Raw genomic sequence first — 24,823 nt, 5'->3', positions numbered from 1 at the left:
TCTGATTCGATAGGTGATGTCAAATATTGACAACTTTACTTTAAAGTGAGTAGTATGAGGCGTCATGCATTTCTTAATATTATAAATCAAACGCCGACACAAATTATTAATAAGGACTCTATAAATATCCAAAACACTGTTTTACAGCATTCTTAATAAATCAATAATTCTTACCGTCAAAAATAAAAAAAAAAGCAACTGATATTACAGACCTCCTTTTTGAAGTCCTCCCATTGTCTTATTCTTCTTCTCCCAATCACGCTCGCTGTTCTCATTCCTTCTCTCCTGCTCCGCTTGCCTTTACTCTCAGAAGGAAGACCTCGATTGACAAAAAATGGTCGCCAAGGAGACAGCCACGGCTCCAATTGATGCAGCCGCCGAACAGGGCGGCGAATCACCGGAGGCAAACCCTCTTGCTATTGTCCGCAGCGAAGATCCGCCGCCGCCGCCTCCTCCACCGCCGCGGCAGATATCGGCGGAAAGCACGAGGAAGGAGGAGGTGGAGTCGAAGATAACGGCGTGGGAGGCCGAAGAAGTGGCAAGAATCACGAACAGGTTCCAGAGGCAGAAGGCCATCATCGATGGCTGGGAGGGAGAGCAGGTGGATAGTGCCAATGCTTGGTTGAAGAAGATTGAGGTAATTAAGAAGTTCTTCATTCATTTTACTATAAGCTTAGAGCTTCGTTTTTTATATATCTACTACAGTATGAGATGTTCCCTAAAAGTATGCTTTACTTGTTTCTTTTTGGCTGCAATTAGCTATAATGTAATTGCTGCTACTTAAATCTGTGTTTTCTTCAACCTCAGAGGAAGAAACAGTTTCTTTCGAAATTTGCTTATATAGTTACGAGAAATTAGAAGGGCTACCGCTTAGGATGTGTTTGAATGCTAGGAATTTGAGTGAAAGGAAGTGTAAAAAGATTGAGAAGCTCAGGTCAAGGGTTCCAGTTTCAGAATCAATTCATAAATTGTTGGATTTCGGTTTCGTTTGGGCAGTTTTTTATTTTTTTTTTTATTTTTTGTGATGGAAAAAGTGAAAAACTAGCAGCAAAAATTACATGTTCGGATAAAGAAATTGTAACACCCCCCCCCATCTTTGCAATCTAAACGATTTAATTTTCTAATAAGAAAATAGTCAATTTGGGTTGTACTATATCAAAATCAACTATATAACTATAGGTACACAAATTTGCTCTTCTTTTTAATTGAAGAAGATGAGATTACAAAATTGAAAACAACTGATGATCGCAACTAAATGCAATAGATTTTTTTTGCTTTCTTAGTTATCAAACTTTCTTCACTTTGAAAATGAGGCTTTATTTATAATTGTTTGAGAGGGGTATTTAAGTAAAAATAACTAGAATTCAAAACATTTCATCAAACAATCTATATTAATCACGTTGATCATATATCATTTATCTATCATTTGAGTGTCATTAAACGATCTATATTGATCTGGTTGATCATATACCATTTATCTTTCATCTGAGTATCTTAATGATGTTAGAATAGAATGATCTTGAGCTCGTTTGATTCCTCTGGTTAAGCCACTTGATTTGATTATAAGCACGTGAGATTGGGAGACTATTTGGTCATTCAATTAATGTTCAAAATTTTTTTAAATACACTTTTGATGTTTGATTTGAGTTCATTTTGACTTAGATTGGATTATTTGTGATGTTGATGAGTTCAACTATTCAAGACTTCATATAGACTATAAGTTTGTTAAAATCAGAGTTTGGATGGCTTTGAATTTAATTATGAAAATTTTGAATTCAAATATTGTTTAAAGATTTGTGCTAATCAAGTGAGTTTTTAAATACATATCATATATAAATAAGATATGATAACCAAAGCAGAATTTGTACTAAAACTAATTTTTGCCTTACTTAATGATTGAATAAGAGACCAGCTAAAGGAAAATTGTTAATGCTGCGACATCATGATCGTTATTATTATCATCATTATTATTTTCGGATTATGCGAGCTTTGATGATTGAAAAGAGGAAAATGATATGTCACCAAAAATCACCTTGATCAAGTTCTAATTTTGAGGCGTATTTGAATTTGAAACTTTAAAAATTAAATTTGAACCATTCGAACTCAGATTTCAACAAACTTACAATCAAACTGAATGTCTTAACAAGATGAATCCAATGACACCAAAATCAATCTAATAGGAGTCCAAAACCTCGAGCCAAGAGACTAAAGCATATTTAGAAACTTCAAAGTATTAATTGGGTAAATTAATAATCTCCAAATATATCATGCTTATAGTTGAATCGAGCTGCTCAACAAGACGAATATGATGAGCCTAAAATCACTTCATTCTGACATCATTAAGACACTTAAATTCTTGATGAAAGCTCTATAATCGAACGAATCAATGTGGACTGTCTGATGGAGTACTCTTAATTTGCCATAGATTTTTTTACAGGTTTACGAAGAATGTCGCTCCCAAACTTATAAAATAGGACCTCATTCTTCACATGAGGGGAAGAGGAAGTGGGAGAACAATGAAGTGCTCTCTAGAATTTTCGAGTTATCGTTGCCGCCGATAATCACCAGCTATTGCCACCGACAACCATCATCATCACTGAGGTTCAACATAAAAAATCTCTATCATCTTCAAAGTATTGACAAGATTTAACTCTGTTGTTGGGTATAAAAGTCAATATGTGGACATCTATAATCCCTATTGGGAAAATTAAATCTTGTTACTATCATACTTGATTTTATATACTCTCCTTCTTCTCTAACAATGAAAAGAAGGGAAGATCTTTGTATCACTTACCATCTAGTGGATTTTGCAACTTGGCTAGGCCATGTGTTTTTTTCCTTTTCGGGTTTTCCACGTAAAAAATTCTCCGGTCTTACTGCTTTTATCTGTTAGTGCTAAATCTTTATGCATTGCTAAGACGTGCAAGACTCTACTGACTCAATTTTTCTAGCACTTAACAATTATCATCAATTTATCCCAACTATTTAGATCTGATTCATCATGAGTGAATCTTCATTCCCCATTTGTTTATGGGTGTTAAATGAGGTATTAAATATTTTTATTTAGTAACAAAATTATAATAATCGGTGGCTTCAAGCATGTAAAATGTAAGGTAGTACTGCACCAATACGTTGAATGGGTAAACTAAATGTGAAGGAATTAAGAAGAAAAAAAAAAGAAAATCCAAAATGAAATTATCAAAAACAAAAGTCATCCAGATAGACAGTTCCAGAAAAAAAATTTAACATCTCATATAACAGTTATACAAATGAACATAGAAGAGAATTCAAGAAACCAATCAAATAAGTAGGATAAGACTGATCACTATCAGATGGTAGAATATCATGAGCGATGGAGGATATAACTTGAAAAGTCCATAATCACAATTTTCTGTGTAGATACTCTTAAGCTAACAGTACTGTCTATGAAGTAATCACTTGATCACTTCCACATAAGCTAAGCAGCCATCAGTAGTAATCTACAAAAGTTCTTTTTCCTCCTATTTCTGTTTTGCTTAACCATTTACTTAACCAAACTCTGTTAGAGCTATTAATATTTTTATCTTTCAGAGATCTTACACTTTTTGTTCTTGTGGATCAGAGGAAGTTGGAGGAGAAAAGAGCAAAGGCATTAGAGAAAATGCAGAACGAGGTAGCTGTTGCGCGGCAGAAAGCAGATGAGAGGAAAGCAGAAGCAGAAGCGAAGAGGGAAGAGAAGCTTGGAAAGGTGATGGATATTGCGAGGGTGATGAAGGTTTTTGGCAGGGATCCTTCAAAGCGCTCTTTCTTCAAGCCATAGTCGAGATATTCTACCAGTTTTACAGTTCTGGTGTATTAGTCTATGTTAGTTGAATAATAAACATGATCAGTCTGTATATCTGTAATTAAATTGCTCTCACATTCTGGAACAATTATTAGGTCAGATGACTTGATGTAGCTCTACGTTCGGACGCCAATAACATGTCGTCACGTTGTCTTATTCAATACCGCGCGGCCCGACGACTTGACCCGGGATTGCTATGTTCGTGTATTGCTCGGTATTGCTCTAGGTATTGTTCGGTATTGCTTGGCAATAATGAAAAATATTGCTCTGTGAAGACCAATACCGAGCAATATCGAGAAATACCAAGCAATACCGAGAAAAACTCGGTATTGATCTTCACATAATGATATTTCTCGTTATTGCCGAGCAAAATCGACTAATACTGAGCAATATCTAGCAACACGCCAACATAGCAATTCCGTCTCCGTTTCGGGTCGGGGTTGTCGGGCCACGCGGTAAATAGTGAGAACACGTGACACTATTTTACTGGCGTCCGAACGTAGAGCTACGTCAGATGACCAGACCAAATAAAAGTTCCACATTCTGAATAATGTGATCTTAAAGACAATACTATTAGTGATAAAATAGTTATTTTCAGGCCTGTATGATTTCTCTAGTGGGTACATTTTGCTGAGTAAATTTTTATTTGTGTTTGAAATATATAATTCTTTTATAGAATTGCTTGGATCTTAGGTTTTGTTTGAAACAAATTTTGTACTGCTTTTTAAAACGGTTTTCTAGTACAAAAAATTTGAATTCAATAAATATTTATACTAGAAAGCTGTTTTAGAAAGCAAGAGGAAAGCAATCCCAAACGAAGCCTTAGTTTTTACATCGGGGGAAAGCGTGGGTGAAAAAAATAATGATGAAAATGATAATGAAAGAATATAATATAGGAGAAAACATCAAAGGAATAAGAGAGATTTATGTGGTTTGATAATATGTTCCTATGTTTATTAGGGCAATTTTAACTGAAAATTCTATTTCTAACATCGAAATATAGAAAGAGTCATATCAAACAATAATTCATCTGAAACCGAACTTCATTTCTAATATAAAAAGGAATACTCTGTGTATATTTTTTCTCATGTCCAACCAGAAACTCTCTTTTTTAAAAAAAATGGAGTTGTTGGTGTCGCACTGTTTACGATCACGAAATTGCAGCCCATAATATCGTTCGGGTGGATCAGATGGCAAACTGCAAATACATGTATTGAGTTCGGTTGAAGATGCCCTAACTACCAAGAGATATATTTTTATTTTTTCTTAAATATTTTTTGGCCCTCCTTTGCTATAGTTTCTCCCATTGTTATGATATTTGATGACATATAAAAGATTTTTAATTTATTTAATATAATTTTTATATAAGATGGATGTAATTTCTGAACAACATTAAGATTCATGTTTTGATTTAATTTATTTAAAATAATATATATATAAATATATAAATTTTAAATTTTAAATGTTAGATAAAAATATATTAAAATTTTTGTAATATACCTGTAAATCTAAAAAATTAATATATTACATCAAATTATTATTATTATTATTATTATTATTATTTCAGTAGTAGTAAACTAATAAGAGAGATTTACATACATGTAATAGATAAAAGCATCCATTTCTCACGGCGACGTGTACATACCCGGCTCGAGGCCCGCCACCGCCCTTATACGGCCTCGATTCAGAGCGCGACGCGGCCAGAAGACCCATCGGCGAGATGACGAAGCCGGTGACGGAGAAGAGGAGGGTTCGGCGGGCGCCTTCAAACGCCGTTAGAGATCTCGCGGATAGCGCCTCTAAGGTTTTTATTCCCCTCTTATCGCTTCATCCGTCTTCCAATAGAAGTTTGGAATTTCAATGTATTATTACTAATTTATTCCTCTGTTGGCGCAAGGCGGGACTTCGATCTATGAGGTTGGCTGGTTAAGGGAGATTGAATGGGATCGGGTCGTATTCATCCTTCTTTTACGGTTTTGAGATTGTTTTGGTTTGGTATTAGTGATTACCTATTTTGATTGTTAAATTTTTTTTATTGTTGTGGGGTGTTTTTGGTATTAGATAGCAAAATATGTCGATTGGATACTTTCTGATTATCCGTCGACAGCTTCTCGCATTCATTAATTTCAAAGAAGGGTTGTATCCTCTCTTTGGAAGGGTATAACGTTAGGTGGAAGTGGGCCTCTGGTTTGAGGTTAATTCTTGATTGGGTTTTCCTTGGAAACGAAATCCTTCAGGCTGGGGCGCATTAAGCTAATTTTTCCCGAACATTTTATTGTGTATCGTGATGCTTCATGATGTGCTTGATAACTATCCACCACATGGAGTATTGTTTCTTTGTATTTGGTTGCTTTGCCGTGCTCTGTTGGCATGCTGGGTATGTTTGGATCGGAGATGTTGTCACCGTTTGGATACAATTTAAAAATATTTGATAAGAAAAAAAACAAAGAAAATAAGATATACATGGTGATATCTCAGATTCAACCTCAGTAAATAGCTCACCTCAAATTCCAATTCAATATCAATACATCTTTGTCATCATAAAAATCTTCATAAAGACTGTGGTCATAGAAAGAAGTTTTGGCACATGCTAATGAATTAGAGGAGGTTGTAGGTTATGAAAATTTTTAAGGCGATGAGGATGAGATGGATCATCATAGAGCATGATCATAACAAGATGTTTTATGTGATTAAGAATGATAACAATCAAGATAATCATATTTGGCATCATGATGATATGTCTATTAGACCTAATATGATACTGGGAATCATAAGCATCATCATATGTATTTGAGTGAGGAGATTTGAGAAGTGATTTTGAATAGAGTAAACAATATAATCATCATAATTAGGATTGCACACAAAATATATTAGAGTTAACGCGCATTGTGCCATTGTGGAATGATATATAAATTTATGTCTAACAAATTTAGTGTGCACATAAGGATTGGATTGACGTCTGTGAGCACAAACTTCTTTAGGGTAAATATCTTTGATATTCTTTGTCTTTGATAATATGATGCCATTGATGATTTAGAAGTGGAGCTTCTTTCATATAGTTTTTTTATAATTAGGATTTTAAGGGAGTCGAAAATCCATAGAGAGAGAATGGAGGTTTGTAAAAATATATAAAAATGTGTGGGTTTGTGAGTCTTCTCCATTTTGGAGAGAGAAAGTGGGTTTAGGGTTGGTAATAGAGATAACCTATTATTTTGTCAATTCTTTTGTAGATAGAGATGTTAATTGAGTAGAGAGGTAAAAGAGGTAATTAGGAAGAGTGAGTGCGGGTTTGAGTATGTGTTATTTTATGTTTTTTTAGGGATGATTTGATAAATTGATGAGAAAGAAATTGGATGCCAATTGTTAGGGAGATGAGACTATTTTGAATTAGTTAATGAATATATTTAGGAGTTTGAATGTCTTTTGAATTTAGATTCAAGAGGTAGTTGAAATAAACCCTCGTTTTTGAAGTGGTTTAGAGGAATTAAAATATTGTTGAAAAATGTTCATTTTGGTCCTTTTTTGGTAAATTTCTTTTGATTTTTTCATCCATTTCTTACTTATTTTTAACAAACAGTGATGCATACTAGTTTTTACCAAGTGAGAAAATTGAGGATGGGATATGGGAAGGATCGGCCGAAGTGGTGCGGAAATCAAGGGGCATTTTGGTTAAAAAATTAAAGGAAATATTTTAAAAATTATCGAACCTAGTTATAACACCAATTTATTACTGAGTTTAAATAGAGGTGAGCTGTTTACATTTATGTTATGATAGTAATAAATCTTTGAGAAAGATCACTTGAAGATGAGATAGTAAAAACCCTAAAGATCTCAAACATAAGAAATAAGTTTACATAATTTAGTGAGACCCACCTACGTTCATAATCACATAATGATCAAATATTTCACGAAATATTAAAAGAGGTATATGAAGTGATTACAATTCATAAAAATAAGGACAAATGTATCACTTTATTTATATTAATGATTTAGAAAGAGTACAATCACTTGCTGTGAAGATGAGAACTAACTGTTGAGAATAAAAGTTTGATTCTACTTCTCTTTCTCTGTTTATATCTATGATGTGAGAGATTGCATCCATCTTCTTTGATTATCAACAACACCTCTAATGATAAATAAGCTTAATGCTCACAACAAGGAAGTCCCCTGCCCAACCCTCTTCACTCATAGAACTAGTACTTAGACTGTGGACCCTAGATCTATAGTCATCTCTTTCTTGATATGGGTAACTCTACTAGTGAAGGCCCCTCCGGCCTATCCTTGTATGACTACATTAATAGGATAAATGAATCTTAAAATGAGATCATTCTTCTTAGAATTAACTGCATATCATGGCTGGTGGTAGATTAAGGACACCAATATACTACCATCTCATTACCATGCTAGAATTCTCCCCATTAATCTATGATGAACTCCACAACATAGCCAACTCCACTTAGCTAGCCCCATAGACCCGCAATCTATTGATTGCCATCATGAATTTATCCCCACCTTGTATGGATGGCCCCCCTTGTGGCACACTTTGTTATGAACTCCAATGTCTGGTGTAGGAAAAGTTTCCCATAAGGTACATATTCTAGTCTGCCTCTCCATGAAGCTTCCCTCTCCCCTCAATAATGCCATTCTACGACATCCCATTCTAGCAGTGCCCAAGTTGCCCATTATAGAACCGTACACTGATTCCTCTAACCCTTAGGAGAATGTGGATCATTATTGAACCTTTATCCATATCCAATGGTGTCGCTACTGGTTTTTCTCTCACCTCCTTGGATCTTTCATATGTTCGCTAAACTTGCTAGGCATTTTGTTGAATAGTTTCCCATAAATCAAAGAACTATCAAATTTTGCTCTACATTTTTGGATTCGCCATAATGAATAGGAATTCCTTGATAAATATTTTTAGAGAATCTCTTTAGAAGCCAACTAATATGCGGTAGTTTACCTTGAGCTATTAGGTAGGAATTCCTTGAAGGTATCTTTCTTTGTCCTTTCTACTTATTGCTAATGTGGGATACAATCCATTCTTATGTCTAAATTATTTATACAATCATCTTTTAGTATCTAAATATTTAACTCCACCACCTTCCAATGTACTTTATTGTCCGTATAAGAGACACCCCTTGCAGTTTAAACCTTGGAAACCCATATTTCCTAACTTTGAAGAAAAATAAATCTTTGTAATATTTAATATATATGGTGTAATTATTTCAATGGGCTAGGCTTGTAATTATTTCCATGTGGCTTCTCTATGTGCATGATTTTCGTATAATGCTGAGATGACAAAGTCCTCTTCTACCACCATGAGTATTATAACATGCAATAATTATTAATATTATTTCATGTTGATAATATGAAGACATTTTATAGTGGATTTTATCAAATTTGTTAAGCGATTGCATGATCACTGAGACGTCATCATAGAAATTTCAGCAAACTTACTGTTGAACTGATCGTCTCGAAAATACGAACCCAACGACACCAAAATCGACTCAATATGAGCCCACATGAGTCCAAATCAAGGACCCGAAGTGCTGTTGGAAGGTTCAAACCACAAATTGAGTTATCAAACGGTTTCTAAACATGACGTGCTTATAGTCGAATCAAGTGGCTCGAGGAGACGAATCCAACGAGCCTAAGATCGCCGAATTCTGATATCATTAAGACCTTCAAATGTCTAATGAATGGTCCACGATCAAGGGATTCAATATCGGTTGTCCATTCAAACCACTCTCGATTCACCCCTGATCTCTCACTTATTTACAGGTCATGCCACTCCAGAAATCTATAAATAGACCCCTCATTTCTCTTATGGGGGGGGGGGGGGGTGGGGGCGGAAGAAAGAGAAGAAGGATAGGAAGGAAGAACTCCTCGACCACCGCCGCTGGAATTCTGTCCAAGTGACGCCGGAATTCCGCCCGACCTCCAAGTGACGTCGGAGTTCTGTCTGCATACCATTTAACATCAGAATTCTCCTCGGCCTCCAACTGGTGTCAGACTTCTACCCGACGTCGGACCTCCGCTCGTCTTCAAATTTCTACCTGACGCTGGACTTCTGCCAATTGTCGGACTTTCACCAAACATCTAGTCATCTACCTGATGTTGGATTTCTGTCCGACCTCCAAGTGAGCTCCAAGTGACGCCGGAATTCCGTCCGACCTCCAAGTGACGTCGGAGTTTTGCCTGAATACCATCTAAAGTAAGAATTCTCCTCGGCCTCCAACCGGCGTCAGACTTTTACCCGACGCCGGACCTCCGCTTGTCTCCAAATTTCTACCTGACGCTGGACTTCTGCCAATTGTCGGACTTTCACCAGACATCTACCTGATGTTGGATTTTTGTCATTGATGGTCTTCTACTAGATGCCGTATTTCTGACCTCTGTCGTCAGACAACGGTTCTTCCGACCTCTGTCGCTCGCCGACTACGGTCCTTTAGACTTACATTGCCCACCGGCTACAGTCTTTCGACCTCTGTTGCCCGCCGACTATGGTCCTTTAGACTTTCGTCACCCACTGACTACAGTCCTTTCGACCTCCGTCGCCCACCGACTACGGTCCTTCAGACTTACGTCGTCCGCCGACCACAATTCTTCCGACTTCCATCGCATGTCGACTACAGTCCTTCAGACTTGCGTTGCCCGCCGACTACGATCTTTCCAACCTCCATTGCCCGCTGACTACGATCCCTCCGATTTACGTCGCACACCAACTATAGTCCTTCAGACCAAACAAACACATAAACAATGATGCTTTGTATTCTCACCATGTAATGTACTCTATAAGATGTACATCAAGCTAAGGCCTTCCCCTGAGGAAGGACCTCATTTGTAATTAACTATAAATACTAGTGGATTCATTCATACTGGGCTAGGCCCCGTGGTTTTCCCCCCCTTTTCAGGGGTTTTCCACATAAAAATCTTGGTGTCTTATAAATGTTACACACCCTCTCTCTTATCTGATTGCGTGCCTGATTTTCGTACAATGCTAAGACGTAAAACTTTATATTTCTTTACCGCCGTGAATACTCCAGGACGCAACAATCACAAAGCTTCGCAAGTTTGCAAGTAAATAATAACTTTTGGTATCCTTTTAAATATGAAGGCTCCTTGATTCAAGAAGTCAGAAATTGGGAAAAAGTTAAAAATAGTCTTCCGATTATTTGTATGTGATAAGTTTAGCGACAATAGTAGTCCATTTCTCCAATTTAGCTAGCCGACTATACAAAATTAATTTCAAATAGTGTCTTAAGTGTTAAAGTGGGATGAATTTTATGTAGTTGAGGGACTAAATTGATTCTAAGTTTACATCCCAATTTTCATTAATTCTTGGGATCAATTTTGCATGGTTGATAAACTAAATTAGTGAAGCGTGATATTCTAGGACTAAATCGGTTACATTCAATTAAGTGGGGATTATTTTTGACTTTTTCTAATCATAAATTTGTCCAAATGGTGGACAAAGTTTCATTGATTTTAGTTGATATTTAAGTCATGGACAGTATTCAGAGAGGATCAATGAAATTAGCACCTAAAAGGTAGTCCTGTGGAAGAATTATGAGGAATTCTCTATGGATATCATCATATAGGCGGTATTCATGATTGCGTAACAGCTAGGAAATTGCATAGCGAGAAACAATATGATAAATTTTTATTTTATATATGTCTGGTTATTAGGCATCCTATAACGTTGCTGCTGCAAAGGAACTATTTGATTTGTGATGTGATTTCTTTTTCTGCTGGAGAACTATTTTATTAACCATTTATTACATAATTATCTCTTTCATTTTGATTGTAATAATTTTTTTTGAAATCATTTGGAGAGCCCATTTTGGAGTAAAAGTGGTAAGCTGGGGTAAACATAGTCCTCTCCAACTCTCCAAGTATGTTGTTAATCCTTACTTTTATCTTTTTCAAATTCATTTTGTTTCTCACTTTTCTGTACTTATATTTGCAGCAATCAGCCGAAAAGAAGGATGTATACCAGATTTTTGCTGAGAAGGTTAGAGACAACAAGCAACTAAAATCTAGATGGGCTATAATGCAAGAGACAAGGGTTGAGTATTTTAGAGGAAAGGAATTCCCGGTGTTCTTGAGAGATCACCAGGAGGTTAAGGAGATATTAGGGTTAGATAAGGAATTAGATGCTGAGGAAATCATCGATACTTTACTTAGAAAGAACCTTATAGTTAGATGTGATCGTGTGCTGAAAACTGTGAGGCCTGGGAAGAAGAAGTTGTCATCGTGGCCAGCACATCTGGAAATACATAATGTAAGATCTTTTTAATGCTTTGAGATATGTGCTTTTATTTTTTTATTCTATCGTGTGAAAATATGGTTTATCAAGTTTTTTACTAATTAGTTCAAGCCATTTTCAAGCTTTTCTATTTTCCTCTCAAAATTATATGCTGCTTGGATGCAAGTTATTTAAGTATGCAAATGCTGATGATTGATAACTACCAAGGGAAACTTTTTTGGTGAATCTTTTGTTATTATCCTTTTCATCTACATGTTTTGTGATTGATTGTGCGTGATTGAGTTTGGGCAAAGCTCACACATTTTGGATTTTTGCTTGTGGTGTGATTTATTATTCTTATGTCACATTTATTGTGCATAACTTTCTTTGCCAAATATTTATTTTGGTAATATTTAACTATCGTGCAAGTTCTATGTCTTTCCTTTTTCTCTTAAGGGCTATTTGGTTGGAAGAAAAATGAATGCAAAGTAAAGTAAATGCATTACTTTTTTATTTTTTGGTGTTTGGTTGGATAAAAAGTAAATCTAAGATTAAAGTAAATGCAATATATTCCATTTTAGTTCATTTTTGAGGTAAAGCATTCTCACCCAATTTATGCGAGAATGTTTTATACCTCTCAAGTACTTCCTGACCAACCACGGTGACCACTGCCGCCACTAGTTGCTCGCCACTTGCCGCCACCGTCCATCGCTGCCCCTCGTTAATGGTCCCAGCCTTCGCCTGCTGCTGACCGCATCGGCCTCACTGCCAATCGCCTCGGCCTCGCTGTCGACCATCACCACCTGCCGACCGACGACTGTCAGTCGCCTGACCCCAACTGCCTGCCACATTGTTGCTAACCGTCGTTGCCCGCCATCTTGCCGCCAATCGTCGCTCCCCCGCGATTGCCGACCGCCACATCCTTGCCACCATCTCCGTTGCAGCCGACCACAGCCATCCCGCCGGTGCATGCCGCCTACCGCCGCTCCGCAGCCTGATGCCAATCACCTTGCTCGCCGTTGCCACCGTCGCTGCCCACCCCGGTCACAACCTTCTTACAATTTATATAGCATTCATTTTACTTCAAATCAAATAAAAAATGTAAATTCCTGCATTTCTTTTCGCTCATCCAAACAACTCCAAATTATTCCTTTTACACCGCATTTCATTTACACTACATTCTTTTTTTCAGGCAACCAAACAGTTCCTTAAAAAATTATTTTTTGTGAAGTAAAAGTTTGTGGATTATGAATTTAACCTTTGGTGAGTAATTTTATACATGTCATCATAGACTTACATTAAAAAACCATGCCTCTTGAGATGTATTTTATACATTGCATCATGTGTAGTATTAGAATCACATAGTGTTACAATGTCAACTAGAAGTGGAGCTCAATATCAGAGTCAGTTAATAGGTCATCAAAGGAATATGATTTTGAGAATTTGCAAAATTAATTAGTTATGTTGCTCAACCAGCAAAATCAAATGAGTGAGAATATAAATTAGATTAAGATGAATTACCATTTCAGAAATGAATAAAGTCCACCGTTATGAACCAGTAATTGAATCTTATTTTTATCATGAATATGTTCATTTGATTATTAACAATACTATGAGACAAGAAATTTATCATGGGAGAAATGATCAAGGTGAGGATAATTGGGGGTATGATATTGAAACTTAGGCTTCGTTTGGTTACCCGATACCTTTTTGTAAAAAGCAGTTTTAAAAATTTTGTTTGAGAGAATGAAGGTTTTTAACAAAGAAGCCAATATTAAAAAGCTTTTGAAAACAGTATAAAAATGATGTTCCGTAAAAAAAACAGTTTTACAAAAGTGTCACATACAATCAACTATCCAAAAATAGCTTTGCCGTTTCGAAACATAAAAGACAAAATTAAGCCGTCTCAAACGAGGCCTTAGGACAATCATATATGTTAATTTTATGATGTAGACAGTGACATAACTAGGAATGTTAAAATTGTGGCATCCACAATCGATGGGAGAATATATATTTGAAAGTTTTTTCTTATTAGGTAATGGATATAGAATATTCTTTGTATTGCAGACAATGTTAGATGAGCATCATGTAAGATTTGCAAGCTAAAATGTATTGGATGTGCATAAAAACAAAGGTAAAGATTAAGTTGAGAAATTAGAACTACTTGGGTAGAAATTGAAGAATTGTTCAAAGAGAAATATACGCCTTCATTATATTACAATTGATTGATTTATGAATTTAACTCATTAAAATACAAAACAGAACTATTACTGAATAAATTGAGGAATTAATATTACGTTATGAAAAAGTGAATCTAATTCTTAAATAATGGAAGATCTTAAACTAATTTTTATGTTTAGATCTAGATTAAGACTAGATTTCAGAAGAGAGATGACCACTTCATATTCCTTCACTTGATTGTGCTTTTTAACTTGCATTATATTTTGATCAAATATTAGAATTTTATGGGATTAAAAGGATGGCTACATAAACAAAAATGCTTTTTTTGATCAAAACAATCAAATTCAGTTTGTTGCATCCACCACATCCAAATGAAGTAGATCTATTGTTAATAAAGACATTAAGTAACAATATGGTATTACTACATCTTACTCTGAACTTCTTGATAAAGCTTATTTTAAATGTCATCAAATGGTTTATTTTTTTCAAATGAAGAACCTATTAGAAATTTGCTTATTTATGTAGAGGATGAGGATGATGAGCATAATCAATAATGAGGGGATGACATTTTGGAGATTGATGAGGACATTAGTGATTCTAAAATTATTTTGATTGAATATTCTTTGAACCTTAGGCGATGTATGATTGCCACATCTGAGGACAAACTAGTGCTTTTATTTTTCAAACATATTTTAAGCCTTATAGCAAAATTTAGGGTTGTCAATTCGGGTCAGCAGGTCGGGTTCGGGTCGAACCCGGAATTGACCCAGCACTGTTCGGGTCAACCCGAACTCGACCCATTTTTAAAAACGGGTTAGGTTTCCGTACCCGAACCTGACCTGATTCGGGTTTGGGTCAACCCGACCCGACACGAATGACCCGAAGTTGACCTAAAATTGCTAATTTTCTGGTAAAAAAATGGATCAATATTCGATTTTTGGGTCAAAATCGGGTAAAAAACTGGTCAATCTCGGGTTTTTAGGTCAAATATGAGTTTTCGTGTCACTTTCGGGTCAATTTCGGGTTGCTGGGTCAACCTGAACCCGTTCTGATTTTTAAAACGGGTTGATTTGTTCAACCCGAACCCGACCCGTTTCGGGTTCGGGTTGACTCGAACCCGGATTTTTCCGGGTCGGGTTCGGGTCGTGTTTCGGGTCGTGTCAAAAATTTACACCCCTAGCAAAATTTGTGAACTCATTATTGATAATGAGACTTGCATGAATATTATTGCTAAATTTATTACTGATCATATGAACTTGAAAGTTGAATCACGCTTAGAACCATCCAAATTGCTTAAGCAGCTAAAAACTATAAATATATGTTGTGCAAAAAATAGTTGACATCCGTTTAATTTGCTACATATAGTTATAAATTGGGTATGACTTTTTTGTTCGTGGATGTTGCTCATGCTATTTTGGGTAGATTATGATTGTATGGTTTTAGATGTAACTTGCTTTGGGAGGTCTAATGCTTATATTTTTAAGAGCAATTTGAGGAGAGTAATTTTAAAATCTGCCAAACCTATGAGTAGTTTTTTTGTTAAATAAATAGGAATATATTACTCTCACCTAACCAAAAAAAAAACCTATTTTTAATCAATATACTTTGAAAAGGAGCCTCATGCAGGAGGGGTTGTGCTTAAGAGTGTCTATACTTGAGGGTATTAGTTAAGTGTAATTTGATTTTAAAAATATATATCCTAATGACCTTCATGATGTATTATCACTATTTGGAGATACAACATGCCATTGATTTGATTCTTAGATCACCATTACGTCGTTTTCCACGTTTTAGGATCAATCCAATTGAATTTATTGAGCTTAAGAGATAGATGAATTGGTTGAGAGAGGATTTATTAAGTTGAATATGAGTCCTTAAGTGGTTAGTATATGACTTATACTTGAGAAAGATGATAGTTCGATGATGTATATAGATAGTAAAGTAATAATAAAATCACCATCAAATATTGATTCTATAAACCTAGATTGGGTGATATATTTGATATGATAATAGGAGCTATTATATTTTCAAAAATTAATATGAGAAGTGCTTAACATCACGTAAGAATGTGAGAGAAAAATTAATGAAAAATTACTCCTGAGATAAAAGTTTTGTATTAGTGGATGGTGATACTTTTGAGTTGTAAGAGAATCATGAATTATGCCCTTCAACTTTTCATTAAATATTTTTTTGGTTCAATACTTTGATGATATTCTAATCTATAATAAAACTAGAGAGGAGCACTCTATGCATTTTGGAGAAGTCTTTGAAAAATCGTAAATTAACATATATGAATAAAAAATTTGATCTTTTGTTATAGAATTATAATATTCTTGGGATTTACTGTGTCGAGTGATGAATTATCTATTGATGTTAACAAAAATAAAAATGATTGGTAATTGGATAATATATAATCATATATATGATATCAAGAGTTTGCTTGGTCTGATTATTTTAATAGATTATTCATGAAGCGTTATAGTGTTATAATGACATCAATTACAAATTTTCTTAAGAAGGGAGTTTAAATGGAAAAAACTCCTGAGGTAAAAGTTTTGTATTAGTGGATGGTGATGCTTTTGAGTTGTATGAGAATCACGAATTATGCCCTTCAACTTTTCATTAAATATTTTTTTGGTTCAATACTTTGATGATATTCTAATCTATAATAAAACTAGAGAAGAGCACACCTGACACAAAATCTGTTGATTATGCTTTACTAATATTAAAGAGAGATTTACAAATCCACCTTTGATTAAATTGTTTGATTGTAATAAAGTGTTTGAGGTCTCTTCTAATGAGTCAGGTGTAGATAATGGGGGAGTTTTAAGTTAAGAGGGACATCTAATTACTTACTTTTAAAACAAAAATATTAAAATTATGTTATCGAGTTTCATGCACTTGTATAAGCATTTCAATATTGTAACATTTCTGTGTCCTAAATAATTTGTCTTATATTCTGATCAATATTCCTTATAATACTTGAATTAATGAAGGAAAACCTTATGAAGAATATTTATTACGTATTAGTAAAAATCATAAGATCTATTTTCCCATCAAATGCATATTCCTCATTTATAGCTTTTCCAGTTATGCTATCTTTTGTCATACATTGGCATTTATGAATCCTATAAATTTCATTATCTTACACCTTATGCTACCTATCTTGAGTAGTTCTCCCATGGTTAATTTCTTGTCTCCTAGTAATGTTGATATTCAAACGAGCAAGTTCAACATTACAATTAGACAACTTCCAATTCATGTGGGTTAAATTATTTTTTCGATAGCATTACTTCACTCCTTGAATTGAGTAATATTCTCACTTATTGTTTGTTGAGTAATTCAACCAATTGGCTTTGCAAAGTTGTTAAAAATCCCCTTTCCTTTTATGTTTTGTTTATTGAACCTAATGTAATGCCCCACTTCTTGTTGATGTTTTTGATATAACTTTGTGTTGATACCAAATCTAATGCATGATGTCTTAGGGTCTATCATTTTCAAATGAAAATTATAATAAAATGCACTAAATCATTGACAAAAAAAGTGAAATTCACAATGTACAAATTTTAATTTTGACAAGAACTCATCACTTAGATGAAAACCATAAAATATATAAAATTGATCCGATGATAATTTAATTATCTCAAAAAAAGCAAAACAAAAGTTATGGTCGATGAAAGCCACAAGACGATTGTAAATCACACTATAATCAGAACTCAAGTTAAGGTGAATAAGCTTTAAACAAATCCAAAAACACATGCAAACGAATCACAAAATATATGGATGAAAAGGGTAACAAAGAAAAACAATCACCAAATAAGAGATCCATGTACAAGGAAAAGGTTTCCCTTTAAAGTTTTCAATCCAACCAGCACACAGGTTTGAGAGCAAAAATGAAATTTTATTAAATAATTGTTGTATTTTACATTCTTTAGCATCTCCATTTATAATCACAAATATATCATAAATTCGGCAGCCTCAGAAACTCTTAAGCTTAATATCAAAACTGAAAATTATCAAATCAGTGGTTCTACACTCTTACAATATGGAAACAACGATTACAACAATTGTTCAGTAATCACAAGTTTTGATAATTAGGTACTCAATGCTTCTGGGGAGATATGATCTATAGCAAATCCCAAGGCAGTGACTCCATGTGCAGTAAATTCATACTATCTAGAGAGAGCAATAGCGCCAGTTACAGCTCCATGCAGTAACGAATTAACTGATCGAAATAAAGAACTATTGGCTATATGTAATTTAAACAAAGAACCAACAATGAAATGAATCGGACAAACATAAACTGATGGAGTGAAACTAATGGGTTGTAGATATAATGGTGGTTTGTGCAAGGTAATAAGAAAGTAAAAAATAACTATCACTTAACTAATGATGGATCTCACTCAACCTCATTAAAGAAAGTGACAAATGAACTAGGCACCAAGCTAATTTGGAAAGAGAGAATAATTTCAAATTCTATTTAAAGATGATGATTACGATGCTAAATTCAAGAACTTCCAATATATTAATGAAAGGTGAAGCTCAAAAGTAACTTGAATACAAAAAAGTCATATTTTGGAAAACAAAGGATATAAAATGAAATGGGGCTGCTCTCTATGCCAACACTCATGAAACAAAGAATTTGAAACAGTTTCATAAAATCTTTCTTCACATGTGTGCTTGAATCCATGTTAGGCTATCCCCAATTATGTTTGTTCCTAGACACTTGCCTCCTCTTTCCATTCCATGACCTACGACTCCATCAAATAGTGCATGAATAAAGTGTGCTTTCAAGTGGTTTCAAGCGATCAAAAACCTTCAAAGCATCTAAGATGGCTGTCCAAAGCAAGCTCCAAATGATCAAAATGCCTTTGGTTTGGTTGGCCCAAGCATAGATTGCATGGCATGTAATGCATTTTCATGTGACGGTGGTGAAAAATGGCCTAATCTCTCTCTCAAAATATATAGTAATAAGCTAAATTTATTAAAAAAAAGGGAAATAACATAACTAAAAAAAAGTTAAGAAAATACAAAATAATATGTCATGGCTTTCTACTCAAGGATCAAGTGATAGGTCTTTGTGCAACTTGATTTGGTAATGCTATATCATAGACATTTAGAGACACAACCGGTTGTCTATAAGGATCATCATCCGAAGTATAATTAAACAAAAAAATAATCTAGTGTAAATTAAAAATTATGAAATAAATATAAATAAAGCAACATCAAAACTTATATGAATTTCTCATGACAGCGTTCATTTTCTATGTTTCTAATGAGTGCAAAATTGTGAGATTATATCAACTTTGTCTGGCTTAAAATTTTGGCTATGATGACTCGATCATTTGATATTGGTCAAGTAAATCATGGCATAAATATTGTGCTTCCTATAAAGTAATCCATTAATAATCATAAGTAGATATATTACATCAACACACAAGCTACCTCTAATTTTCACCTGTAGTTGAATCTCACCATTTTAGATTGCTTCTTGAGCATAATGTCTAGAATTGTCTAATGAAGGGCTGATTGTGAATTCACAAACTGATGTAAAGAAGAATCTAAGACATTGATACGTGGTTCATAAAATTAGATTAAATCAAACACATTTAAATTGAACTAATAGCAACATTAAAATTTACAGTTTATAAACATATCTTAATGCATTGCATGATTTTATATGACCCCGCCTTTCTAATATTTAGTGTCTTAGGTTTGGTAAAAAAAAAATTCATGATTCTGATGTACCATTATATGATTCATAAAATAAGGTCCCATCAAATACATTTACGATTGAACAAATACCACCATAGGAATTTTCTATTTATAAGCATTTATCTTAATGTGCTGCATGATTTTATATGACCTGCCCTTCTAGCTTTTAATTTCATAATTTTTGCTAGAAACTTTGTTATGATTTAGATTTATCATTACCTTATCATCTGGTTTCAACTCCATATACCTCATGTTCATATCAGTAGTTGGCTTATAATTTCTTTAATTAATATGTTCATGTAAATCATGTATACAATATGCAAATGATGTTGCTAACTCTTTAGGCTTAGTCTTACTAGGCATAACTTGCGTTCTCAGTGGAACCAATAGTTGTTTTTATATTCAAGTATACTAGAGTTTATCCAAACCTAATATTATTTTCTTTTCCTTGTGCAGGATCAAGTTTTTTCAAAAGAAGATGCTTTTTTTGCATGGACATTTATGAAAAGAAGGGCTCTATGGCAAACAATTCTGTCATTCCTTTGGCCGTTAGTAGCTCTAGCAATGTGTTTGTTTCCTGTCTACCCATACCAAGTCAAGATCGTTGTCCTGTACTCATGTGCTGGAGCTCTACTATTTATCGTAGCCATGCTCTCAAGTATGTTTTTGAAACCTCAGTTTTTTTGTTCTCACAATATTTTTCACATCCTTTAAGATTTGAGATAAAGTAGAATAAGATAAAGAACTCCTTTATAATCGAAATAACTAAATGAAAAACGTTATATTTTTGTATAATGAAACATTCACAACATGCAAAAAGCAAGTGTATTAATTATCTATAGCTCACTAATCCTTGTTCTGTTCCAAATGATGATTCTTAAATAGCTATCGTGTTTCTAGTATTCCTTTTTTATTTATGTGATGAAAATTCTTGCAACCTAACCACTTGTTGAATTTGTCTAGCCGTTTTTTATTCCTTTGTTAACATATTTCCTCCAAATTTCTCTGTTACTTTCAAAAGCTTTCCATGAACTTCTTGTTTATGCCTGTATAGAGAAAATTTGCTTCTTAAATCAGACCAAAACTCTCAATCAGCCTAGGGACAGGCTGCAAAGGGAAAAAGAATTCTGTTATTTACGAGTACCATGAAGGGATACTAATAGTGATGCATGTTCAGGTTATATTAGCTCAGATAAAAGGACATTCAACAATGATGATTGGCATTTATGGAATATTTTGACACCGTTAGTTCTGGTATCCTGAAATTAGAATGGTCAGATAAAGATATAACTGATAGTTGCAGTTACCTGACTCGCTATAATGCTTTATCCATTGTATCTTATGGAATCCCTGAAACAATTTGATTAAATGGCAATTAAACTCCATATGCTACATGAATGACTTAGACATTGATGGAGACATAAACAAACACGCTAAATGTAGGGTAAAGATGTTGTCTCGACCCTGCCCGGATGCTCAAATTAACGAGGTGGGAACATACGGTCGGACTGTTATTTAAAATTGTATTTACTAACTATTTCTAATACACTAAAAGAGCCACTAAACATCAGAATATATATATATATATATAAACTATTTCGATAATTATGGAGTGTGACACGACCTCTTTCACTCATTTAAATTATTTAAATAATATTTGCGAATGTTTTGCAAATATAAAGTGAGTCACAACTCAAAGAGTATGTCATGCTTTTAAATTACAGTATTGCAAGGTCCTTGGAATAATATGCATGCTCATTTCAAAACATTAATTAATTCTATTTAAAACTCATTTTGAATATAATCATCAATGTTATGCATATCTATACATAACACATGTCATATAGGGGTGAGAGGCATTCTAAGCAGTGGAGTGATACCCAATTTGGCCCAACAATGTTATGAGGAATTATTAGTGTGGCCTAGTGAGAGCAAGGGAAAAAGTTCTTTATCTTGAGCCACGATAAATGCCATTTGGCCCGTATGGTCACATACTCACATACACCATGATAGTTTATAATAGCAGGGGCAAACCGCTTGAATATATGTGGAGGTACAGTCAACATCTCAATGATACAAATATTTAGGGAGATAGCATTTGAAATATGGGGGATGGTATATTTAACCATTATTTGAGATTGTACATATCAAAGTCAGGGATGAAGTCTAATAAGAAATTTGGCTAGAAGCTCATTCTATTTTTATTAATAATCACATCAATTTCTGAATGATTTGTATTGTAGTAAAATTAATGTCCAAATAATTTTTGTGATAGAAAAGTTTCCCTCAAACTTAAGGAAAAATTCTATAAGATGGTGGTTAGACTTGCAATGCTTTATGGTGCAGATTGTTGGCCATTAAAAGAGAAGCATAATATTAAGTTAAGTGTTGCGGAGATGAGGATGCTCAGGTGGATGAGTGGCTTTACTTTTAGGGACATGATACGAAATGAGCATATATGTCAAAAGGTTGGACTAGCTCCAGTGGAATATAAGATTATAGAGATTTGCCTTAGATGGTTTGGTCATATAAAATGGCAGTCTTCTAATAACCAGGTTAGGAAAGTAGATGTATTAGATATTGACTTATATTAAGAAGGATAGAGGTAGACCTAAAAAGTCTTGATTATAAAATATTATAAATGACATTTCTTTATTAGATTTAAATGAGAATTTAACTTTAACATGACACAATGGAGAAAAAACGATTCATGTAGCGGACCCCACATAGTATTCATGTATCATTCAAAAATTTTCTATATGAGCATTCATTGAAATACAAAATGAAACAATGCTAGAATTTTACAATATTAATTAACTAATGAGAATTCAGGGCAATCAGATTAAATAAAATAACGTTATTACTGTTGGGATTCTGGATGGGAAGGAGGGAGAGGAGGGAGGAAGGTTGCTTGCTAAAGTTAGGACTAACCAAGTTTTGATGATGTTATAGATAAAAATATTGTGTATATTATTCAATAGATGGACCTTCTGTGTATGATAGATGAACAAGTTCAATAAGCCAAGTTACAATAAAATAAATATACTCCACTAACTATATTTAGAGTAGTTTACTAAAATAATATTTCCTGCGCTAAGATGAATATATGACAAAATTAGAAAGGATAAATAAATGAATGATTATATTAAAAAAAAAATCTTGGACTGCTAGCTATTGACGATAAGGTGATTGAAAATAGACTTAAGGTGTTTTAAAGATATACAACAAACGATACGAAATATCTGGCTATATTATAGCAGTTGTTCAAAATGATTTGCGAGGACTAGATTTAAACATCTTATGCAACACTCAACATGAACAAATGAAAAATGAGTATTAATAATGCCAAATTGCCAACTCCAAATAATTGGGATATAATTAATGATGATGAACAAACTAGCTTAGTGACATTAATGGAGACTATGCTGCAGCCTTGCTGGAGCATTTTAATTATTTCTCACATCTTATATGGCTTGCTCTTCATCTTGCAGTCAGAGCTGCTATATTTGGTGTTATTTACGTCTTACTGGGGAAGCGGATATGGATCTTTCCCAATATCAATGCGGAGGAAACAACTTTTAGAGAACTGATCCGCTTTTGCCCCAAGAACTCAGAAGGCGAACCCCCTAAGTGGACATCAAGGCTCTTCTATGCTCTTTTATCTGTGCTGGTCATTCTACTACTCAGGCACCATGCCCCTGATGAAGCTGCCAGAGCTAGGTCAGTAATCACTATTAAGGCTTCTATTATGTTCAATCCATCCCTGTCCGAAAAAAAAAAAAAACATTTTAATTCTTAAAATGTCGAAGCATCTTCTACGTTGGACCAAAGTAGAATTTACTTTGAACAAATCAGGGGCAGAACCAGCCTTAGGCTTTGTTTAAGCATCTTCTACTTTGGACCAAAGTAGAATATACTTCAAACAAATCAGGGGCAGAACCAGCCTTAGGCTTTGTTTAGGACGGCTTTCTTACTGCTTCTTAAAACAGCTTTTTAGTACACAAATTAAATTTTTTATACTATAAAGTGTTGTAAGAAGCAATAAGAAAGCCGTCCCAAACGAAGCCTTAATTTTCAGGGGGAGCAAACTTATAAGTAAATGCGTAGAGATTTTTTTTTTTCATAAATATCTTTACAACCAAAATTTCTTCCGTGGATGCTTCCCCTCGACCCCTATTTGTTCATATCTTTGATCGTTGTACGCTTCGAAGATATGTCGGGGATCGAAGGGGGCAATGCCCCCTTGCGGTGGTATTATAATTGTAACAAGGAGCTTTTCATTCTCAGGTATCAATCAAAAGTTTCAAACATTATTGATGAGATGCTTGAATGGTCTCCCAAGCTAGCACTGTCTGGAATGTTGGAGAAGCAGCAGCCCGTAGTTAATGCAACAGAGAAGAGTCATCCTATGGGTGGGAATTGGTCTGGAGACAGTAAGGGCGCTGCTGATCTCTCTGATGGAACTGAGGATGAAGTTCCAGTTACTGATGTGATTGACACATAGTTTCAATGGTAATTACTGTAACTAAATTTAAAGCTATCCATTTTTTTTTTTTTTGTTTCAAAATTTGGAGTGAATTTACTTTTTGATTGATTGATTCTGCTGCATTTAGTAATTTTTTTTATTTGTTCTAGGAGTAGAAGGTGATTAAAAGGTCTAGATATCACAACTTTCGCAAATTTTTGAATAGCAAATTTTTTTGCTCAGAATAAAACCTTATATTTCAGGTTAATTACTCTTATTTTTTTTAGATAATCAATATTACACTAACATCTCTTATTGCTGGTTTATATTTTGGGCTTTGCGGGAACCTGAACAAAGTCTTCAATTCTTTGCCAAGTTTTATTTGCTT

At 34.3% G+C, this 24,823-nt stretch overlaps 2 protein-coding genes across 3 annotated transcripts; both read left to right on the top strand.

Annotated features, from left to right (window-relative positions):
- The first annotated feature begins 215 nt into the window (after positions 1 to 215).
- Positions 216 to 3,979, top strand: LOC110100446 (remorin 4.1-like). Its single transcript, XM_020827953.2, has 2 exons — positions 216 to 637; positions 3,602 to 3,979. The coding sequence occupies exons 1-2, from the start codon at positions 335 to 337 to the stop codon at positions 3,797 to 3,799; spliced, it is 501 nt and encodes a 166-aa protein (XP_020683612.1). The 5' UTR covers positions 216 to 334; the 3' UTR covers positions 3,800 to 3,979.
- Positions 3,980 to 5,426: 1,447 nt separating this feature from the next.
- LOC110100445 lies at positions 5,427 to 24,528 on the top strand. 2 transcript variants are annotated; one of them, XM_028698886.1, is made up of 6 exons: positions 5,529 to 5,627; positions 11,662 to 11,721; positions 11,796 to 12,110; positions 20,427 to 20,628; positions 23,462 to 23,690; positions 24,258 to 24,528. In XM_028698886.1, exons 3-6 carry the CDS (start codon positions 11,880 to 11,882, stop codon positions 24,472 to 24,474), a joined length of 879 nt encoding a protein of 292 aa, XP_028554719.1. In that variant the 5' UTR covers positions 5,529 to 5,627; positions 11,662 to 11,721; positions 11,796 to 11,879; the 3' UTR covers positions 24,475 to 24,528. The 2 variants fall into 2 exon arrangements, with proteins under 2 accessions (XP_020683610.1, XP_028554719.1); XM_020827951.2 differs by lacking the exon at positions 11,662 to 11,721 and having other exon boundaries at positions 5,427 to 5,627.
- The last annotated feature ends 295 nt before the right edge of the window (positions 24,529 to 24,823 follow it).

The sequence above is a fragment of the Dendrobium catenatum genome, unplaced genomic scaffold, assembly GCF_001605985.2.
Source record: "Dendrobium catenatum unplaced genomic scaffold, ASM160598v2 fragScaff_scaffold_1173, whole genome shotgun sequence".
Lineage (NCBI taxonomy): Eukaryota > Viridiplantae > Streptophyta > Magnoliopsida > Asparagales > Orchidaceae > Dendrobium > Dendrobium catenatum.
Note: the sequence above shows the minus strand (reverse complement) of the source record. Positions and strands in the feature narration are given on the sequence as shown.

What these genes read in the sequence shown, in the direction of transcription:
- LOC110100446 (XM_020827953.2), top strand. Translation starts at nt 335, where the DNA reads ATGGTCGCCAAGGAGACAGCCACGGCTCCAATTGATGCAGCCGCCGAA. An exon ending in CTTGGTTGAAGAAGATTGAG is followed by an intron (nt 638 to 3,601) that starts GTAATTAAGAAG and finishes CTTGTGGATCAG; the next exon opens with AGGAAGTTGGAGGAGAAAAG.
- LOC110100445 (XM_020827951.2), top strand. Translation starts at nt 5,544, where the DNA reads ATGACGAAGCCGGTGACGGAGAAGAGGAGGGTTCGGCGGGCGCCTTCA. An exon ending in TCGCGGATAGCGCCTCTAAG is followed by an intron (nt 5,628 to 11,795) that starts GTTTTTATTCCC and finishes TTATATTTGCAG; the next exon opens with CAATCAGCCGAAAAGAAGGA. An exon ending in CACATCTGGAAATACATAAT is followed by an intron (nt 12,111 to 20,426) that starts GTAAGATCTTTT and finishes TTCCTTGTGCAG; the next exon opens with GATCAAGTTTTTTCAAAAGA.